This window comes from Hyposmocoma kahamanoa, unplaced genomic scaffold (genome assembly GCF_003589595.1).
Source record: "Hyposmocoma kahamanoa isolate Upper Pololo Valley unplaced genomic scaffold, ASM358959v1 95, whole genome shotgun sequence".
Taxonomy (NCBI): domain Eukaryota; kingdom Metazoa; phylum Arthropoda; class Insecta; order Lepidoptera; family Cosmopterigidae; genus Hyposmocoma; species Hyposmocoma kahamanoa.
In genome coordinates, this window is record NW_020654972.1 from 1,066,038 (window position 1) to 1,083,945 (window position 17,908).

General features: G+C 36.4%; 1 protein-coding gene across 3 annotated transcripts in view; it reads left to right on the top strand.

Moving 5' to 3' along the window:
* LOC113238179 (semaphorin-2A) overlaps positions 1 to 17,908 on the top strand; it is a 512,200-nt gene that overhangs the window by 467,648 nt on the left and 26,644 nt on the right. For all 3 annotated transcript variants that reach the window (XM_026474944.1, XM_026474943.1, XM_026474945.1), the window contains one exon: positions 13,516 to 13,786. In XM_026474944.1, the coding sequence (XP_026330729.1) occupies positions 13,516 to 13,786 (271 nt within the window). The remainder of the gene's footprint in view (positions 1 to 13,515; positions 13,787 to 17,908) is intronic.

Genomic DNA, 17,908 nt, shown 5'->3' on the forward strand with positions numbered 1-17,908 from the left:
TTTCTTTACACTTAATGAACCTTTGCAGACGCATTGTCAAAACAAATACGCAAGATATTAGAGTTTAATAAAATATCTAATATAGGTATCTAAAACCATGTTAAATTATGCACTACAAAATCGCAGGGTAATCTAGAATTTGAATTATGCGTGCACTCCCTTCGAGGGTTGGGGCGCGTCAGTTTCAAAAATTGAGTGAAATCACATGTACGCAATTGATAGGGCCGCGCTTCGTGGTTGAGGCTCACGGAACCCAGCCAAACGTTTCATATTTGCTGCAACCGCCAATTTATATCTGTTACAAATGGTTGTTTGCGATTGGACGGGTATTGGAAACAAATGACTGCGTGTATTCACAGTCTTGCCAATTTGACGATCATTGTTCTTTTTATCGAGTTCTTAGGTTTTCACGATTATTACACATTAGAAATGAAACTATTATATCTCATGTTATTGTTTTTTCAAACAAACCAACATTTCCTCTTCACGGGTGACTGAAATGGTAATGTCATCATCCAGTTATGTCTAATATTAAGGCGAGATACGTAGGACGTACTATAAGTTTCCGGAACTGGCCACTTACATAAACAATATTTAAAAAGTAATTAGAATTAGAACATTTGAAAATGCAACTCTTTGGCTGTAGAATACAGTTTGTTTCATCTGACTGTCACTTGTTTTTACATTGTGGCGTCATTTTAGAAATTGGTTGTCTACATCACCTTGGATTTAACTCGTGAAAATTTTCGTAGAATGATTTTCTACGACTTTAAGTGTAATTGGACAGCTCAGCGGAGCTTCGCTCGGCTTCAAACTGATTTTGATGAAGCGATGAAGCACCATGCAAGACGACTATTTATAGCTGGTTTGCAGAATTCAAACGCGGTCGTGTGAATCTCAGTGATGTATTTCATGATGGTCGCGCGTCCACTGCTGTGAACAACAAAAACGTCGATGCTGTGCACCGTATGATCCAAACAGACAGGCATGTGACATACCATGAAATTCGGGCATCTTTAAGCATAGGCATGAGTCAAATACAATCATTACTACATAAACATTTGGGTGTGAAAAAGCTGTGCTCTCGGTGGATCCCACATAATTTGACTGAGACTCAAAAAACGGATCGCATCACTTGGTGCAACGCCATACTTACCAGATTCAACGAAGATGAAATTTGGTGTGGGACATAGTAACAGGTGATGAAATATGGATTTATAGTTACGATCCCAAAACAAAGCAGCAATCGAGCGTATGGGTCTTTCGAGATGAGCCAACCAAAGTGGCGCGCGTGGAAAGTGCCTCTAAGCGGATGATTACTTCTTTTTTTAATAAAACTGGACACGTGGATACTGTTGCTTTGGAGAATCGTTGTACCATGAATAGTGATTGGTAAACGAGCATTTGTTTGCCGGAAGTTATTGACAAACTCCGTAAAAACGCCGTATAGTCTTGTACCACGATAATGCCGGTTCTCACACCTGGGACCTTGTGACTTTTAATTATTTCCAAAAATTAAGAACCAGTTACGCGGTCAACGATTTTCATCACCTGATGAGGCTGTCGAGGAGTATGAATAATATGTTTAAGAGATTGTCACGGAGGAGTGGCATAAATGTTTTCAAAATTGGTTCATTCGTATGAATAAGTGCATTAACGCTAACGGGGAATATTCTGAGAAACAATAGATTCATTTCTGACCATTTATAGTATTTTTTTCTTATTCATTCCGAGAACTTATAGTGCGCCCCGCGTATTTCAACGCGAGCCTACATTTTAGGAGGTGAGAATTTTGGGATAAATGTAAATTTAGTAACTACGGGGTTTCAGTTGAAAACCAAAATTTAGCAGGTTTTCTGTGGTACCTAAACATAAATATCTCCATATAAAAATTATGTGCAAAGAATAAATAGAAATTTTATTCTTAAATAATTCGTTTTAGACTTTTATTTTAGCCTATTTTTAGGATTTTATATGATCGGATGAAGTACATCCTATCGTGAAACAAATTAGCACATTCCTTAGGTGTGTGGCATATTTTTTAAGACCGTTATATATGTAATAGTAAATACCTAAACTATTTAATTTAGTTTCAAACAGTTTTCCCGCCTCTCCTCCAGCGACTCGCCTTAATGCAATCCACTCTATTTTTCAGTATGGTTACAAAAGTTCCTTATTTTTGATTCACCAAATTTTTTAAATTTTTTAAAAATTCCAATTTACGCTACAAACGTTGTGCAAAATATTTTATTTTGACAACATGGATTTTCACCAAATTAAATTTATTCATTAAAAGGAAATTTGAAATAAATTAAACTTATCAATAAGTACTAGCAAGACAGATATTGAAACAAAGAGCAATAGCATTGTTCTTTATTTCAATAAGATATAAATAAGTAAAGTATTTGTAATTCCTTTAGAATTAATACATAATACATTTAAAATACTTTACTTGTTTGATTAATTAAACCTCTTATAACTAGGCTTCAGTTTGAAATATTTAAACTATTGATTTTTTTGCATTCATGTATGGTAATTTTATTTGCTAATACGGTACTCATACACAGTTTTCTTTGCATTTAGCGACGTTACCATTTCGTTCTCTACTAACTCTCAACGTTTACATAAATAGTTGGCAAAGTCGTAACATCCAATTGTTCTATTTTATAAAATAGATTATATGCATATAAGCAATCTACTTAGCATTTTGATCAGCTGAGCACGTTTATTCAACTGTATTACATTATCCAAACGGTTTCCGTAGTATTATAATATACCGATGGGAATCGATGGCAACTTCGTCAAAGTCAATTGCGTACATATTTATTTTTTTGCTTCATTTGATTTTTGTGACGAAAAACAGATTCAGCCTTTTCAATTTAAAGGGGGACAATCAATAAGCTCGGCTTATCGCATTTTATTCGAACAAGATAAATGCGATGTGTTTTAAATCTGCTGTACAAATTGTTCTATTGTTATTTTACCCGGTGCCGGTACGATTGATACTTTTGTTTGTTTTTCCTGTGATCAGTTTCGGTTTTAACGCCCGGATCTGCTTTTAAATGAATGTGTGCCATTTCTTTTCTTTTATCCATATTATCCTGGTTTTATTTCTTTCATTTTGTTAAAATAATTAGATTCGACGTCCTCGGTAGCCCAGTGGTTGGCGCTATAGACGCTGGATGAGGAGATCCCTGAGTCGATTCCCGATGGGACTAATTTGGGGAAATAAACTTCTCTAAAATTATTCTGGTTTAGGTGTTCTGGATGCCCCAGCGTCAAGCTCGTTGCTTTTGTTCTCGTAGAGAAAAACCTCTACAAGGACAGTAAATTGAACATTAAATACGTTTTTCAATTTGTACTTAAGAATACGTAATGTAAAAAAAGCCATGGTAGCCAAATGGTTTGACCTATCCTCTCAAGCAGAGACCGTGGGTTCGAGTCCGGGCTTACACCTCTGAGTTTCTTAAAATTTCTGTGCAAAATTAACCATGAGCTTTTCGGTAACGGAAAAAACATCGTGATGAAACCTACACGTCGAATAAGGGTCACAACATTCGGAAAACGTGTGGAGTCTCCAACCCACATTAAAGCCACAGAGGCGGAATGTGGCCTAAACCCTGCCCAGCAGTGGGACGCATAAATTGTTTGATGATGATTTAAGAATACGAAATATGATGAAACGTTTCTGAACGGTTCTTTCTTTACGTTTGCAAAGCCACTAAGTTCAACTAAATCTACATGAAATCTTGTCCTAAAATAAGTCTCCGTAGTTTGAGTGTGCTCACCGAAAGTTGTTCTACAACGTTCAGAGTTTTCATACTAACATTACTTACCAAAACTTGCGTACACGCCGCGCCGCTTTCACAGAAGGCTTACCGTGAAAAAGTTTGACTAAAATCACCTTAAAATACCTTTTATTATTCTACCCCTTTAAAGTATTTTTTGTCTTTTATGAATCTGAAACTCAATGTTCCACACAGACAAAACTGCGACTTAAATTCTTTCACACGAAACTATAAATAAATAATGACACGGAAGCTAGTATTTATGTGGTCTTTGAATAATAATAATAATAAATAACGCAGACACTCATAGCCCCACACGAGGGAAACCCACAAAGGGACACACAATAACAAAATTACGCAATGACAACCACAAATTACATCCAAACTCACGAGACAAAAAAAATGTAGGCCACAAAAAATATTTCTCCCGGCTCGGGAATCGAACACGGGACCTCTGCGTGGCAGACCAGCATGGTAACCGTTCGATTACGGAGGCAGTATTACTGCTATGCTAAGTGCAGTATGTTCGATGGTTGGTACGTATGTCACATGAGGTGATTTAGTAGCAGTAGAGCTTCTTGTGAATAAGTTTGTCCAGGGAAGTACTGCCACCTTACCTATTTCTGCCGCCAAGCAGTAATGTCAGCATTACACATTTTTTCCGGTTTTGAAGTGTAAAGGGCCTGTTATTTCACACAGGCAGTTGGCCACTGTTATCGAATCAGCATCTGTTTCCACACCGGGGCCATCCCTCTTACAACTGAGCTAATCGTGTTACAGTTTTTTGTATTAGGCTTAAACGGATATTTATTGCCGTCAACTCCACCTATGAGAAACTTCTGAAAGCTTCCTCGCTCACTCCTTTACAGTTACCAGAGGCTGACAAGAGATCTCGCTATATAAATTGCAATATTTATTTTATTGAATATCATGATGTTTCTACTACCAAGATATTCATATATTTTTGTGAAATTACTCCAATAGTTTGTAATCATTACTCATACAAAGATCTACTAAAATCTACTATACTCACTAAAATATGCAGGCAACGTAACTGATGTTTTGGCGTGCAAAACATCTTTAATATTCATGAAATTATAAATACGCCAACATTTTACCTATTTTCATTTCAACCGTGAATTTGCTTTTAACTAACATTAGCAGATGCGAACAACTTCCATTACGGGCACCTATGAACAGGCGTGCACTCCGGGAGTGTGCTTTATAATCCATGTGTACTCATTTTTGCGAAAAAAATCGTAACGGAAAATGAAATAGTTTCTATTTAAATATATTATCTTAAAGGTACAAACAACTCACATTACAATGTAATGAAATTAAAATAACAATAAACATAGCACAATCAAGTAAAAAAACTAGAGTTGAGATAAAAACGCAAATGTGACATCATGATACTTTAAACAGCATGTAATTGGGTTATACCATGGACCAATAGCTCAAGAGGATTGCTAATCGTGATACAAGACAGCGTTGACTGGTATTTAGTACCTACTGGTACACTGGTTTGTTTCACATTAACAACCTGAAATTTATCAAAGTTACTCTAATTTGTAGTGATAACAAACAAATCAGTAAGATAGCGCTTGTCGCAGAGACTTTTATGGATAGTGCCGGCTATTCTGTTATTTTGTTTAGAATTAACTCCAAATAATATTTGTATTCTATTTTAAGTAATCTTTAATTTTAAGTTAAATTTTGATATAAATTTTGACTTGTACATTTCGAAGAAGAAGAAACCGTGGTAGCCCAATGGTCTACCGTCTCTCAAGCAGAAGCTGTGGGTTCGAAAGTGGGTTCGCACATCTGAATTGTTCGGAAATTATGTGCGAAATTTAATTTGAAATTTATCATGAGCTTCTCGATGAAGGAAAACATCGGTTCACAACCCTCCGTCGGAAAACGGGTGAAGATCCCAACCCGCATTGGGCCAGCGTGGCGGACTACGACCTAAGCCTGAAAGAAGACCCGTCCAGTGGTGCACACAAATGTGTTAATGATGATGATGTACATTTCGAACATTTGTATATTCGTACCTTTAATTCAGCACTAAATAATGCACAAGTTTATCTTTAAGAATAAATAAAACTTTAAGAAAAAAAAAGAAAGAATAACCTAGGTCATTTTGCAATGCAAGGATTTGGTACTGAGAATATTCGTTTTGTTTATTGTAAACGTCAACGTAATATGGTTTTATTGCCATTTCGAAAAAGAAACATAAAAGCGATTAGGGTATTACACATCTACGAAAGCATTAATTAACTACAGAAGAAACTACTACAGTTTTAAGTATTCGTTCTCTTTACAAACTTACAAGAACATGAACTGCTTCTTAACACTGACTTATTTTAAAGACCCTCTGTTTAGACTAACTACGGGAGGCGACAGACACTGGTTCGAGGCAAGTCGGATCAAAGGGCGTGTTTATTTGATTTATGTATCTCATGATAGTCTATAAAATAAGAATTATTATAATTATTAATACAGACGTCGAATAGTAAGAAAAATTCCTTCGATTCTGCTGGATTCGAACCAACGTCTTCCAGCAAACCGTGTAAGGCGCTATTCTAACTAAGCCACAGAACGATTAAACGAAGGTTAAAAACCAAAAACAAAAATATGCAAAAAAATTCGTAAACTCGGCTGATTCGTTCCGTGGCTTAGTTGGCATAGCGTTTTAGAAGGAATTTTTTTTAGTGTTCGTTCTTTGTATTCATAATTATTACAAAGTAGTGGAGTAATTCCACAAAAATAATTGAATGTCGTGGTGGTCAAACATCGTAACATTCAATGAACTTATAAATTGCAAATATTACTATAAGTAAATTTTACTTAATACATTTGCATTCTAGTGGCTACTAGGTAATTAATCACTTAACTATTTAAGGTGGCGGTCTTTACTAATCCAGACTCAAAGGATATAACATAATCCTAGCTTAGTGTACTCTATGTCCCACAATTACGTTACGTTATCTTCTTTATAAATTACTGTTACTTAGTTACTCTCAACTGTAGAAGGTACATCAAAAATATGTCCTTATTTTTCATAATACGGATTCCATAATAATGAAACTATATCCCGTTTACATTTATGTGTAATTCGAGTATATATGTAGTTTCATACAATGCGGATAGTGATCTGAATTCTACCGTCGTACATCAGCAACGAGCGTGCAGCGAGCAGGTGCGGTATCTATCCCACTTGGAATTAGAGCCCAATATCATCTCGTTTTACTTTATGTGTAGTTTTACGATTGTTCACAGTTTTATTCTGCGACAATTTATAACCGCTTGCCATCCAGTTGCAGACATTTTTCATTGATATCTATGCATTCATTCATTTTTATAATAATTATAACGCACACACTCAACATAGCCCTGCACTAGGGAAACCCTGCGTCGCGGGTGCCATGGACACACACAGACAACCACAAATTACACACAAGCTCACGAGAGAAATAAATGTAGGCCATACAAATATTTCTCCCGGCCTGGGAATCGAACCTGAGACGTCTGCGCGGCAGTCCGGCATGATAACCGTTCGGCTACGGAGGCAGTTAACGACGCAGTTAGTATAATAGCGTAAAAAATGTGTAAACACAACAATATTTACGTGCTAAAGCACCATTGACTTACAAAAGTCAATGTAAGGCACTGACATTTTGTATTTAAAGCTAGAATATTATAAACATTTCTACATGCAACAAAATTTCTTACACATTTTATAACATGTGATGAAAATAACTGATCTACTTTCGAAAGTCTGAGAACAATTTTAGAACAGTTCTAACGACGTGCATTAGATGACATGTGAAAGTTATATTTTAAAGTTTGTAGAATAGGTACTAAATATATCCTCCATTTGCGCCTTTATAGTGCAGTTATCTTTTCACGTGTCACACCTCCAAGTTGCCTATTTCTATTTAAGGAATGCACAATGAACCTCGTAACGATACGGGCTGCAGAACTTGTTCTGAAGTTTCGGCGCTCTTAGAGTATTCTGAGTATGCAGACTTTTGCGTCTTGCACTTCAGCAGACTAACTGTTGAGTCTTATACGATAACCATATCGTCCGTGCTAAACGTTTATATGTGAAGATAGATAAGAAAACGAAATTATTATTCGCATAGTTGTAAATTTTACCGACACTTGAGGCAATCGTTTAAGAAAGAACACTGTAATAGTTTAACGATCGCAAAACGTTTTTCTGTGTGTGTTCTGTGTGTCTATTCGTAGTAGTAACAAAATTATGTTACATGTACATATATCTGTTATACTATGTTATTCTATGTTATTCTATGATAATACGTACACGGTAAAAACAGATTACTTAGAAAAAGACAAAATTCTTTTTATGAAGACAAATTTATTAAATCCAACAAAACGATCCTCTCCCTATAGACGCTAGAGAATAATTACTTGATAATAGTAAAAAAAGTCTCAAAAGTGTATTTTAGTTACAAGACAAATATTTAATCCAAGAGCAAATTAATTTACTTCAAGTCACTCTAGATTCAACGAAATATTTGTTTGTTATTAGATATGTCCGATTTTGATTTGAAAAAAAAAGAATGAAAAATTGGGAGGTACTTAATTATTTGACTGAAGATTTATGTTTTCTAATATCAAAAAGGGTAAATTTACAGGGTTATGGACCCAACAGTATGTCTCACTAGCGTGAAAGCCACACAGTTTAGTGCCAAACCTTAAAGTAGCAGAATTAGGACGGAATCTTCTCAAATACTTGAGGACCATTCAGGGTCGTATTCTAGAACTCTACTCAATGCTCAAGTCAGGATTGCACTGGAAATACGACCCTAATGGCAGGGACTTGAGTATGATTTCGAGTGCTTTAAACTATACTCAAATCCTGACTTGAGCATTGAATAGAGTTCTAGAATACGACTCTCAGTGCCGCATAAATGCTACAGCGGCAGAAAGCACTAACACTTCTAAAGATATGAGATGACTTTATACTATTGAAGTTAACAAAACGATAACGCGTTTCAGAGTACAACTAATGCCATCTAGCAGTGGCGTGATGGAACTATTGCATGTTAAAGTTGTGCTTGTTACAAGTATAGTTTGATTTCATGCTGTAACCAAATTCCTTAAATTATGACTATAAATAACACCCTAACAAACTAGAGATACTACGTATTGTTGCTTTGGATAAATAACTGTTTATGATTTTTATGATTACAAGCACAAGTAAAAGTAATCGTTACCGCGTGCGCCTTCGGCGATATGTCACTGCAACATTGACTATGAAAACGCAACGAAATGTTGCTTTAAGAATATACTCTAGAATTTAGTATATTAATCTGAATAGAAAACAACTTCTTTTTTGTTTAAGAATATATTTTCTTAAAATACACCCAAGAAATTTTGAATTCATTTAAGATTATTTAAATTGTTTAATGTAAGAGTTAAAAATTTCTTGATGTGAGTAATGTCCAATTAATTGATTAGAAATGAAATAAAATCTTAAAGTGAACGTATTTGTCTCAAAGTTAGAATAAAGTTAAGAGTAAAATTGTATTAAAAAAAGATAAGCAGTATTTTTGTAATGACAATATTTTATTACTTTTAATAAATATTTTTTCAGAATTAGCAAATGCATATTTTGAGAAATTGCTCTTTCTTATTAGTAGAAATCCTTTTTTTCTGTGTACAAATTGAAATATAGTACAATAACAATGACATCGATAATGATTATGACAATAATGATAAAGAAGGTGGCGTTAGAGCGGTTACACAGGGCAAGTTTTAGCCTCGATGCAGTAGCGATGTAGTCACTAATCGTCTACTTTTACACACCAGCGCGATTTTAGGCAGCGATTAAAGCGCGCGACTGCGTCGATACAAATGCGCGATTGCATTGCTACACTTGGGATTTATAGGCGATTGCATCGATGCAATCGCGCGTTTGTATCGTTGCAGTCGCGCGTTTGCTTCGATGCAATCGCCTGTAAATTGCAAGTATAGCGATGCAATCCCGCGTTTCATGAACGCGCTTTGCATCGCTACTAAATGTCGCCATGTGTAACCTCTCACTCTTAATGGTAGTCATGACGACGACGACGACGAAGGTGGTGTCGTTGATAATTATGATGACGATGAAGGTGATATTGGTGATAATTATGATAATGAGAAAATAATATTGAGCAAAGCCTAATAACAGAATCGCTAAGTGAACCTGAACTAGATGGACAAGAAAAGACTGTAGGAATACAGCACTTTTGGTCACTGCCTTCCCAAACGAGAAAATCTGTATTATGGGGGTCAATCATTCTTCGAGGAGACAACCTTGAAAAGCAAATGCAATTTCACAACTTTAGTTTTAAAGAATAAACAATAAAACAACAGTAGTCAATAAATGTATATGTTTCTGTGTTAGAGTGTAGGGACAATGTGTATGCGAGTAATTAGGTATCCGGTTCCGTATTATCTGATAGTGACGTGGTTGTCACAAGTTTCCCCGCAACCTCGACAACTTGAACATGCCTTGTGCTTTTGAAAGTAACTTCCCGATACATGCGGCGACAAAGATAATTCTCGCAATATACGACGCAATCATGAAACTTTGATGCGATTATATAACCGCTCCCAAACGTAGAGGTAGTTGTCGCTTACGAAGGGAGATCACATTTGTGGTTATATTGATCTTAGTATATTGAAATTCCATGCCCAATAAAAAGGATACTAAACCAGACAAGAAGGCCTTTACGGCTTGCTGACTTGAAAGAAAGATTTTCTTTTATGTTTTTGACATTAGCGTCACGAAGAATTGAAATTTTCGTTATAATTCAGTCTCTTTTGTGTATTATATTTAAAGTATTACATTTAATCCTTATAGAGGTAGGGATAATCGATTTCCTATGCATTTGTATTATTTTGTTATTGAATATATATTTTTCGACCTTAAAAGTGCAATGTTTACCTATTCAGCATCATATTTCCTTACACAAAAAGGGGAACCTCAGCAAGACGTTGAATACGAACATTATTGTAGTAAATGTGGTGGAAGACCGCGACTCTCGGATACGTATTCACATCGTATCGGGAAGCCATTCCCGTATTTCATGCGGTCCGTATGCAGGTGCCAACTATCTTCCCGTGTTTTACTTTGTAAAGCCGTTGTAAAGTTTTAAACGTACTAGTTTAGGTGCAGAGTACACGTTAAATTTTATGGTTGTTGCTACTTCTCAAGTTTTACACTTATTGCCTGCACGGTGTCACTGTTATAAACCTTGGTTACAGAAACTTAAATGAAGAAGCGCGCTTGCACGTACGAATAATTTGGTATTAGTACAAAACGATCAGTGCAAGATAGTCTTTTTTTTTTCAATATAGAAGAGTTCAGTTTATAGAACCATTAAGAAAGCGACGAGAGGTGTAGATCGCGTTTGTGACCAATAAAGCTGTAACAATCACAACTCTAAGCCCTTCCCTCACACTTTCGACAGTCTAATTGTAAGCGTCATAAAAACAAAACATTTCAAGCAGCGCCTTCAAAATGTAAATGTCTCTAAAAGATGCAAATTCCGCGACATTAAAGTTTATCAATGCCACATCATTACGCGTCAACAACCCGTCCGTTCCATCGTTGAAAGGCTTTCTGAATGCTAATTTCGTAAACAAACAAAACTGAGGACCTAATGAGGGGTCTTGCGGATTCGTCGACAAACTTTCTTATTCTGTAAGGGGAAGGCCCGGGAGCTCTTCCGTCCGATCCATTTGCTTGTTTATTCTGGACTTAGGACGACCCCGATACGCGAGGGAAAATAATGCCAGGCAAAAGAAAACAGCGGTTTACAGCAGTGTAAAGTTCTCGCGGTGTTTATTTAAACAAAGTATGCTTACATAGACGGCTCTTCGACTAAGCACCATGTGGCTGGCAATATCTGTATCCGGTAGAATAGTGGGCAGAACTTGACGCTAACTCCTATACCATGGATTTACTGTAGGTACAGTTCTTCGAAGAAAAGAAAGAAAACGTATAACTCAACGTCATGTTTTCTGCGAAGACGATTATTGTACTGGTGTTATACGCATATAGTACCTAAACCGTAGGTATTTATGGCGAGGAAGTCAACCATACCTGCTAAATATCTATTTGTTTCCCTATTAATTTTCTTTCAATGCGTGACACGTTTCAATTATACAGAAATAGAGCCGAGTTTGTTTAGAGACACGTATAAATCGATCAATACTCAGATTATTAACATGACTTATACTAGTTCGTGTATGTATACAGCTTGTAAAGCTACAATGGTTTACTGAATCGTGTGTGAGGTACATAACAGGCTACAAGAACGAGGAAAACCAATGGCGGTTGCCCTGGGGCGACGCACAGGCTGTCGGTCGAGATAAATTGACGGCGTTGTAGAACGCGGGACGCCACGTCTTCGCATGCCTAATTTAATCCTCAGCTTATTGAAATAAAAACGACATAGGTTTTCGACAGGTGCCGCGGGCGAGGTGCGAGGGCCGAGGGGAGGCGGGTCACAGGTGGCCTCGATGGTCGCAGCGTCGTTAAAATTTACATAAAGTCTCAATCCACCGCGACGGGCCCGCTGCCCACCCCACGTTTATGCTACATTTAGTAATTTTATGATAATTTCGAAAACCGTACCGCCACCCATCGCATTATACTAATAGACGAATTCACTAGAGAATTCGGAACAGGAAAAAACTCAAGCGCCTCTAAAATAATAAGTGCCGGTTAATAAATCGCGTCAAACGTTAAGCCGACATAAATTTTTGGAAGAATTAATAGCAGATGTGTTGTTGAGTTGTGCAGGGGCTTGCAGGGCGTTGGGCGGCCAGTCCGCTGTAGCTGACTTTGAAACGCATAAATCCGCTCGTTACTTTATTTTTTTTAGAAATGTTTTTGATAAATTGCGCATAAAATTGAAGTATCGAGCGTAAAAAATTTTACATTTCATTTTTACGGCAACACTTGGGGAACTTGTACGTATCTATGTAAATAAATAATGTTCCCCTAAAACAGACATTTTGTATTACTTTGTTATTCACTTTGCTGACACTAGTACAATATACCAACATATCGACTTATGCGGGCAGGGTAATTTTTAGTTCACTTTGTTTGAACTTCATTTAAGTATGTTTTTTCTTTGGAATTCTAACAACCGTGATGTCATTAACGTTAAATTACAGCCAAGTTTATCTATCTTCTCAGTTTGATTCCTGCTAAATGCAAATATAGAGATTCAACCAGAAACAAGAATGTAATATTCCTGATTACTACTGCGATTCAAATAATAGTTATGAAAACAATCTCGTCCGCTTCGTTTATCTTATCATGACTGACAATAGATTCTAATTTTCCTACGTCTTGTGCATGTTGCTGACAACTTCTAGTTAATAAATAAAACCATTTATAGTTAGTAAACAGTTCTTAGTTACGGGCCGGTTTAATACGGGTGATTTAATACGGTGCTTAATACGGGCCGGTTTGTTCGTAGTTAACGAATTATCAAAAAAATCTATTTTCATTCAGTTTCTTGTCATACTAAGATACCTTACGCCGTCCATAGAAAAGGCCCGTTCTCAGATATGGGGTGTATAAGGGGTAATACGACGCAGTGAAATATTTTATTTATAATATTATTACATGGTTCCAATATAACTACAAAACTTTTAAAAAAAGGGGAATAAAGATGACCTTTCTTTATTGTTTCAGTCCAATTTAACCCACCTGCCGAGACACGAGTATGTCCCAGGCATCGGCATGGGAGTCGCCAAGTGTCCCTTTGACCCAGCTGACAATTCTACAGCTCTTTGGGTCGAGAGAGGTAACCCAGGAAACCTACCAGCTCTGTACTCTGGCACCAATGCGGAATTCACCAAGGCAGATACTGTGATCTTCAGGACTGATCTCCACAATCTTACCACAACGCGAATACAATATTCTTTCAAAAGAACTTTGAAATATGACTCTAAATGGCTTGACAGTAAGTATTAGTTCCTACTGATTTTGTTTTAATTTTTTTGACAACAAACAACCTTTATAAAGCTTAGGCTACGAATATTATATCAAAAACTTCCAGGGTTACTTGTACCATTTCGGTATCACGTGTATTCATACAAATTACCTACTGACTGTTTAAAAATCATTGAAATTCATGATTTCCTTGTGTCACGCACGATTTTGTGAATGAATCATTAATCAAAATAATATAAAATATCTATTTGGTGTATAAATTCGACGTTATATAGTTTCAATAAGTGGTTTTAATAACTATAATTGATTTAGATACTAATATCAATCAATCGATCTCTAATTGACGTAATATAGTTGATTGGTGTGCCGCTACATTAGCTGTAAATATTTAGGGTGATTCGTTACAATCAGAAATAGGCAAACGGGTTTTAACCCAGTGATTTGTTAACGCCTGGTTTAAATTAGGTTAAAACCCATTAACGCTAGAAAACGATAACAGAAACGTTTTAGAACTTAGTAGTTGTTGTAAATCGAGTTCCGTTCAAATTTAAAGATATTATTACAAAATACTTCTATTTGAATAATTTCCAAATTCAAATTAATCTAAAAACACCATGAAACGAAAACGGCGGGGAAAGGGATGAAGCCCCGCACTGAATCATGAATCTTGTTTTTTTTATTAGTTTCTATTAATACTTGTTATTATCGAGCGCACCAATGAAGAGTCCTTATGATCACGAGGTGGATATAGAGTGGGATTGCTCCCTTTTCGTCTAAAAAAATTTTTACATAGAAATTTCAATATTATAAAAGTAAAATGGTTTCCGCCAATGATTTTAAACAGAAATTTTTTAAACCGGATATTTCAGCTTTAATCCATTATGTTTAAAATGCATTAAAATCAATTGAATATTGGGCGATAAATAATCAACACAAAACCGACAATCCTGCACGGTTTGATAAGTGCATTGCTTCACAAAAACATTGGATTGTTTGATATTACCTGTCAAAATTAATTACACCTCTACTCGGTTCCACTTTGCGGACAGCTATTTGAATGATTCTGTAATTTTAGTATACGTCACATTACGACCGGAACTGAAAACCGAAAATAAAAAGTCCGTTATTTTTTTATTTTTTGTAATAATTAAAAAATATTTCCTGTGCAATCAGGGTCATTATATTAAAATTGCAGAATTTAAGTAAATAATATATCTTAACTTGTATAAGCCAAATATACACACATTTATAATGTCTACGTTCTCATGGCAACACTTAGCTATCATATCATATATCGGGGAATTCGCTCTGGACCTTTTGGAGGGAAAAGTGTCGTTTTTATTTTGACTTTCAATTGTTTTGTGAAATCTAGTTTAAAATGGAATAGTATAGTGCTATTGTGCCTTAATCGAAGATTAAAACGCGAAATTATACGAATCTCGAACTAAAATACCCGTATCGGCCCGTTCTAAGGATTCCCGAGTCAATCCAAGCACGCCGCCTCAAATTGCCTATCCTCTTTGTGGTGGCCATATTTACAGAAATATAATTAAACGTTTATGTTTTCGGCTGAAAGACTTTGTTTCCATGGCCAGCAATAAATTAAAAAAAAAATCATATATCTTTATGAAGAAAAGATCTAACTGCCAACTTTAAAGGAAAACGAACACTTTATTTTTATATTTATTTATTTTTGGAAGATTTCACATGACTTTCTTATTCCATTCCTAGGTTTTTATACGTATTTTTATGCAAATCCAAATTGTTTACAATTTCACCAAGTAAAAAATTTATTTGTAAACTTTTTATACTGGTGATAAACGGCACGCCTATCTATAACAGTTGCAGTGCCACTCAGAGCTTTAAATCGTGAAAATTTGAGGTGCACGACTACTGCGCCCTTTATCCTGAGACATAAGTTAACAAGTCCCACGTGTCTGTAATTTCACCAGTACCCCTTACCCTTCAAAACCAAATAGCACTAATGTGAGCATAAACAGCTTTGCGGCTGTAATAAGTAAGGTAACAATACATCCCCATAACGTTCCGGGACGAACTCTTTCACAAAGAAGTCTATTGCAACTAACTACTACGTATTTTACTTGCGTAACATTTGCCAAAATAATTTATCTATAAGCCAACAAAGTTTTCTGTATAAATCCCACTTTACTCATCTTAAAAATTCTATCGCAATATGAACTTCAGAAAAGAAGCGAGGTATATTTCCGTACTAAAATCTTTGAACCGTATTATACTAAACATATTTTTGTAGAAAATACAATGTTGTCTGCCTGTCAGTCTTTATGAAGGTACTATTTGCTCGGATGAACAATGATACTGAGATGCTTTATGTGTCTTGAGTAAGTCAAAGAGCTGCTGTATATTCTTTACGGTTTATTAATATTACATATATTTACAAATATTTTTCAATAACATTTCCAACAACCATTACATTCGCTTTTATAAACGTTCTGAGTATCGTATTTCTGCCAGCTAGGAATAAAACAATCGGTAGACTGATGTGAAAATCAAGAAGCGTTGTCACAAATTTATTGCCATAGAGAATGATTTTTTTTAACGCACACACCATAGTCCCGCACTATACCGAAAGTCCTGTGTCGCGGGTGCTATACACGCAGAGACAACCACAAATTACACCCAAACTCACGAGAAAAATGAATGTAATCCTTGCAAATATTTCTCCCGGCCCGGGAATCGAACCTAGGACCTCTGCGTGGCAGATCAGGATGGCAACCGTTCGACCACAGAGACAGTTTAGTTTTAGTAGCAGTAGAGATCCATGTGAAAGAGTTCGCCCAGGGAAGTACTGCCGCCAAGCAGTAATTTCAGTATTAGTGTGTTTCGGTTCTGAAGGGTAAGGTTGCTGGTGAAATTATAGGCATGTGGGACTTGTCAACTTATGTCTCAGGGTGACTGGCGCAATGGCAGTGCCTCTCAGATCTTTGCAATTTAAAGCTCTGAGTGGCACTGCAATTGTTATGGACAGGCATGTAGCTTACCATCAGGCGCACGACTTGTTCGTCCCGTCACTAGATATTATAAACAAAAAATAGTTGGTAAAGTTTTTTTTATATAAAAGCAAGTGCGCATCTCACCTTATGGAAAGTAATAATGAAATTGACGATGGAGCATGCACACCTAAATAATGCCTGTTCACTCTCGCCTTGAAAAGGCCCAAGTCATGCCATTCAGGGAACAAATCTGCGGGTAGGGTATACCACTCCATATCCGTTCGCCATATAAATGTGGAAGCGAAATTATTTTCAAAAGCAATAAGAGTCCAAAATAAATGAAGACCACACAACAGCAATAAAATTTACTCATACTGCTTTATTCGTTAAAATCGCAGGGTAAATATCCCAATTACCAACGCTTACACGATGATGGCAATTCGCAACGACTAAACAATGGAAATTTAACTGTTTTCGCGCTAACGAGCAATAATTAGGCGGAGGTGAACGATCGTTCGAGTTGTGTTAACATTAAATAGGGATTCGACAACTACCTAGATAAGTATATACGTGTATCGTATAGGATTTCGCAGTTATTCAAAGGTTTATCACCTAAAAGCCGTGGTAGCTTAATGGTTTGACTTACCACCTCTTGAGCAGACGCCGTGAATTCGGGTCCAGCCTCGTACCTAGTAGAATTTAGTAGCAGTAGAGCGCCTTGTGAAAGTGTTCGTCCAGGGAAGTACTGCAACCTTACCTATATCTGCCGCCAAGCAGTCATGTCAGCATTACTATGTTCCGACTTTGAAAAGTAAGGGTGCTGGTGAAATTATAGGCACATGGGACTTGTCATCTTATATCTCAGGGTGAAATATGCCATGACCTTTTCGATGATGGAAAACATCGTGATGAAACTTGCACGTCGAAGAAGGTTCGTAATTCTCGGAAAACATGTGAAGTCCCAAACGCGCATCGCGCCAGGGTGGCGGACTATAGTACCCTCCCCTGAGAGGAGACCCATGCCACGCAGTAGGACGTATAAATGGATAGATGATTATTGACGGTAAAGTAACTTTTTATTTTTAATAACATCAAATGATGGGACGAACAAGTCGTGCGCCTGATGGTAAACTACACGCCTGTCCACAGTTACAATGCCA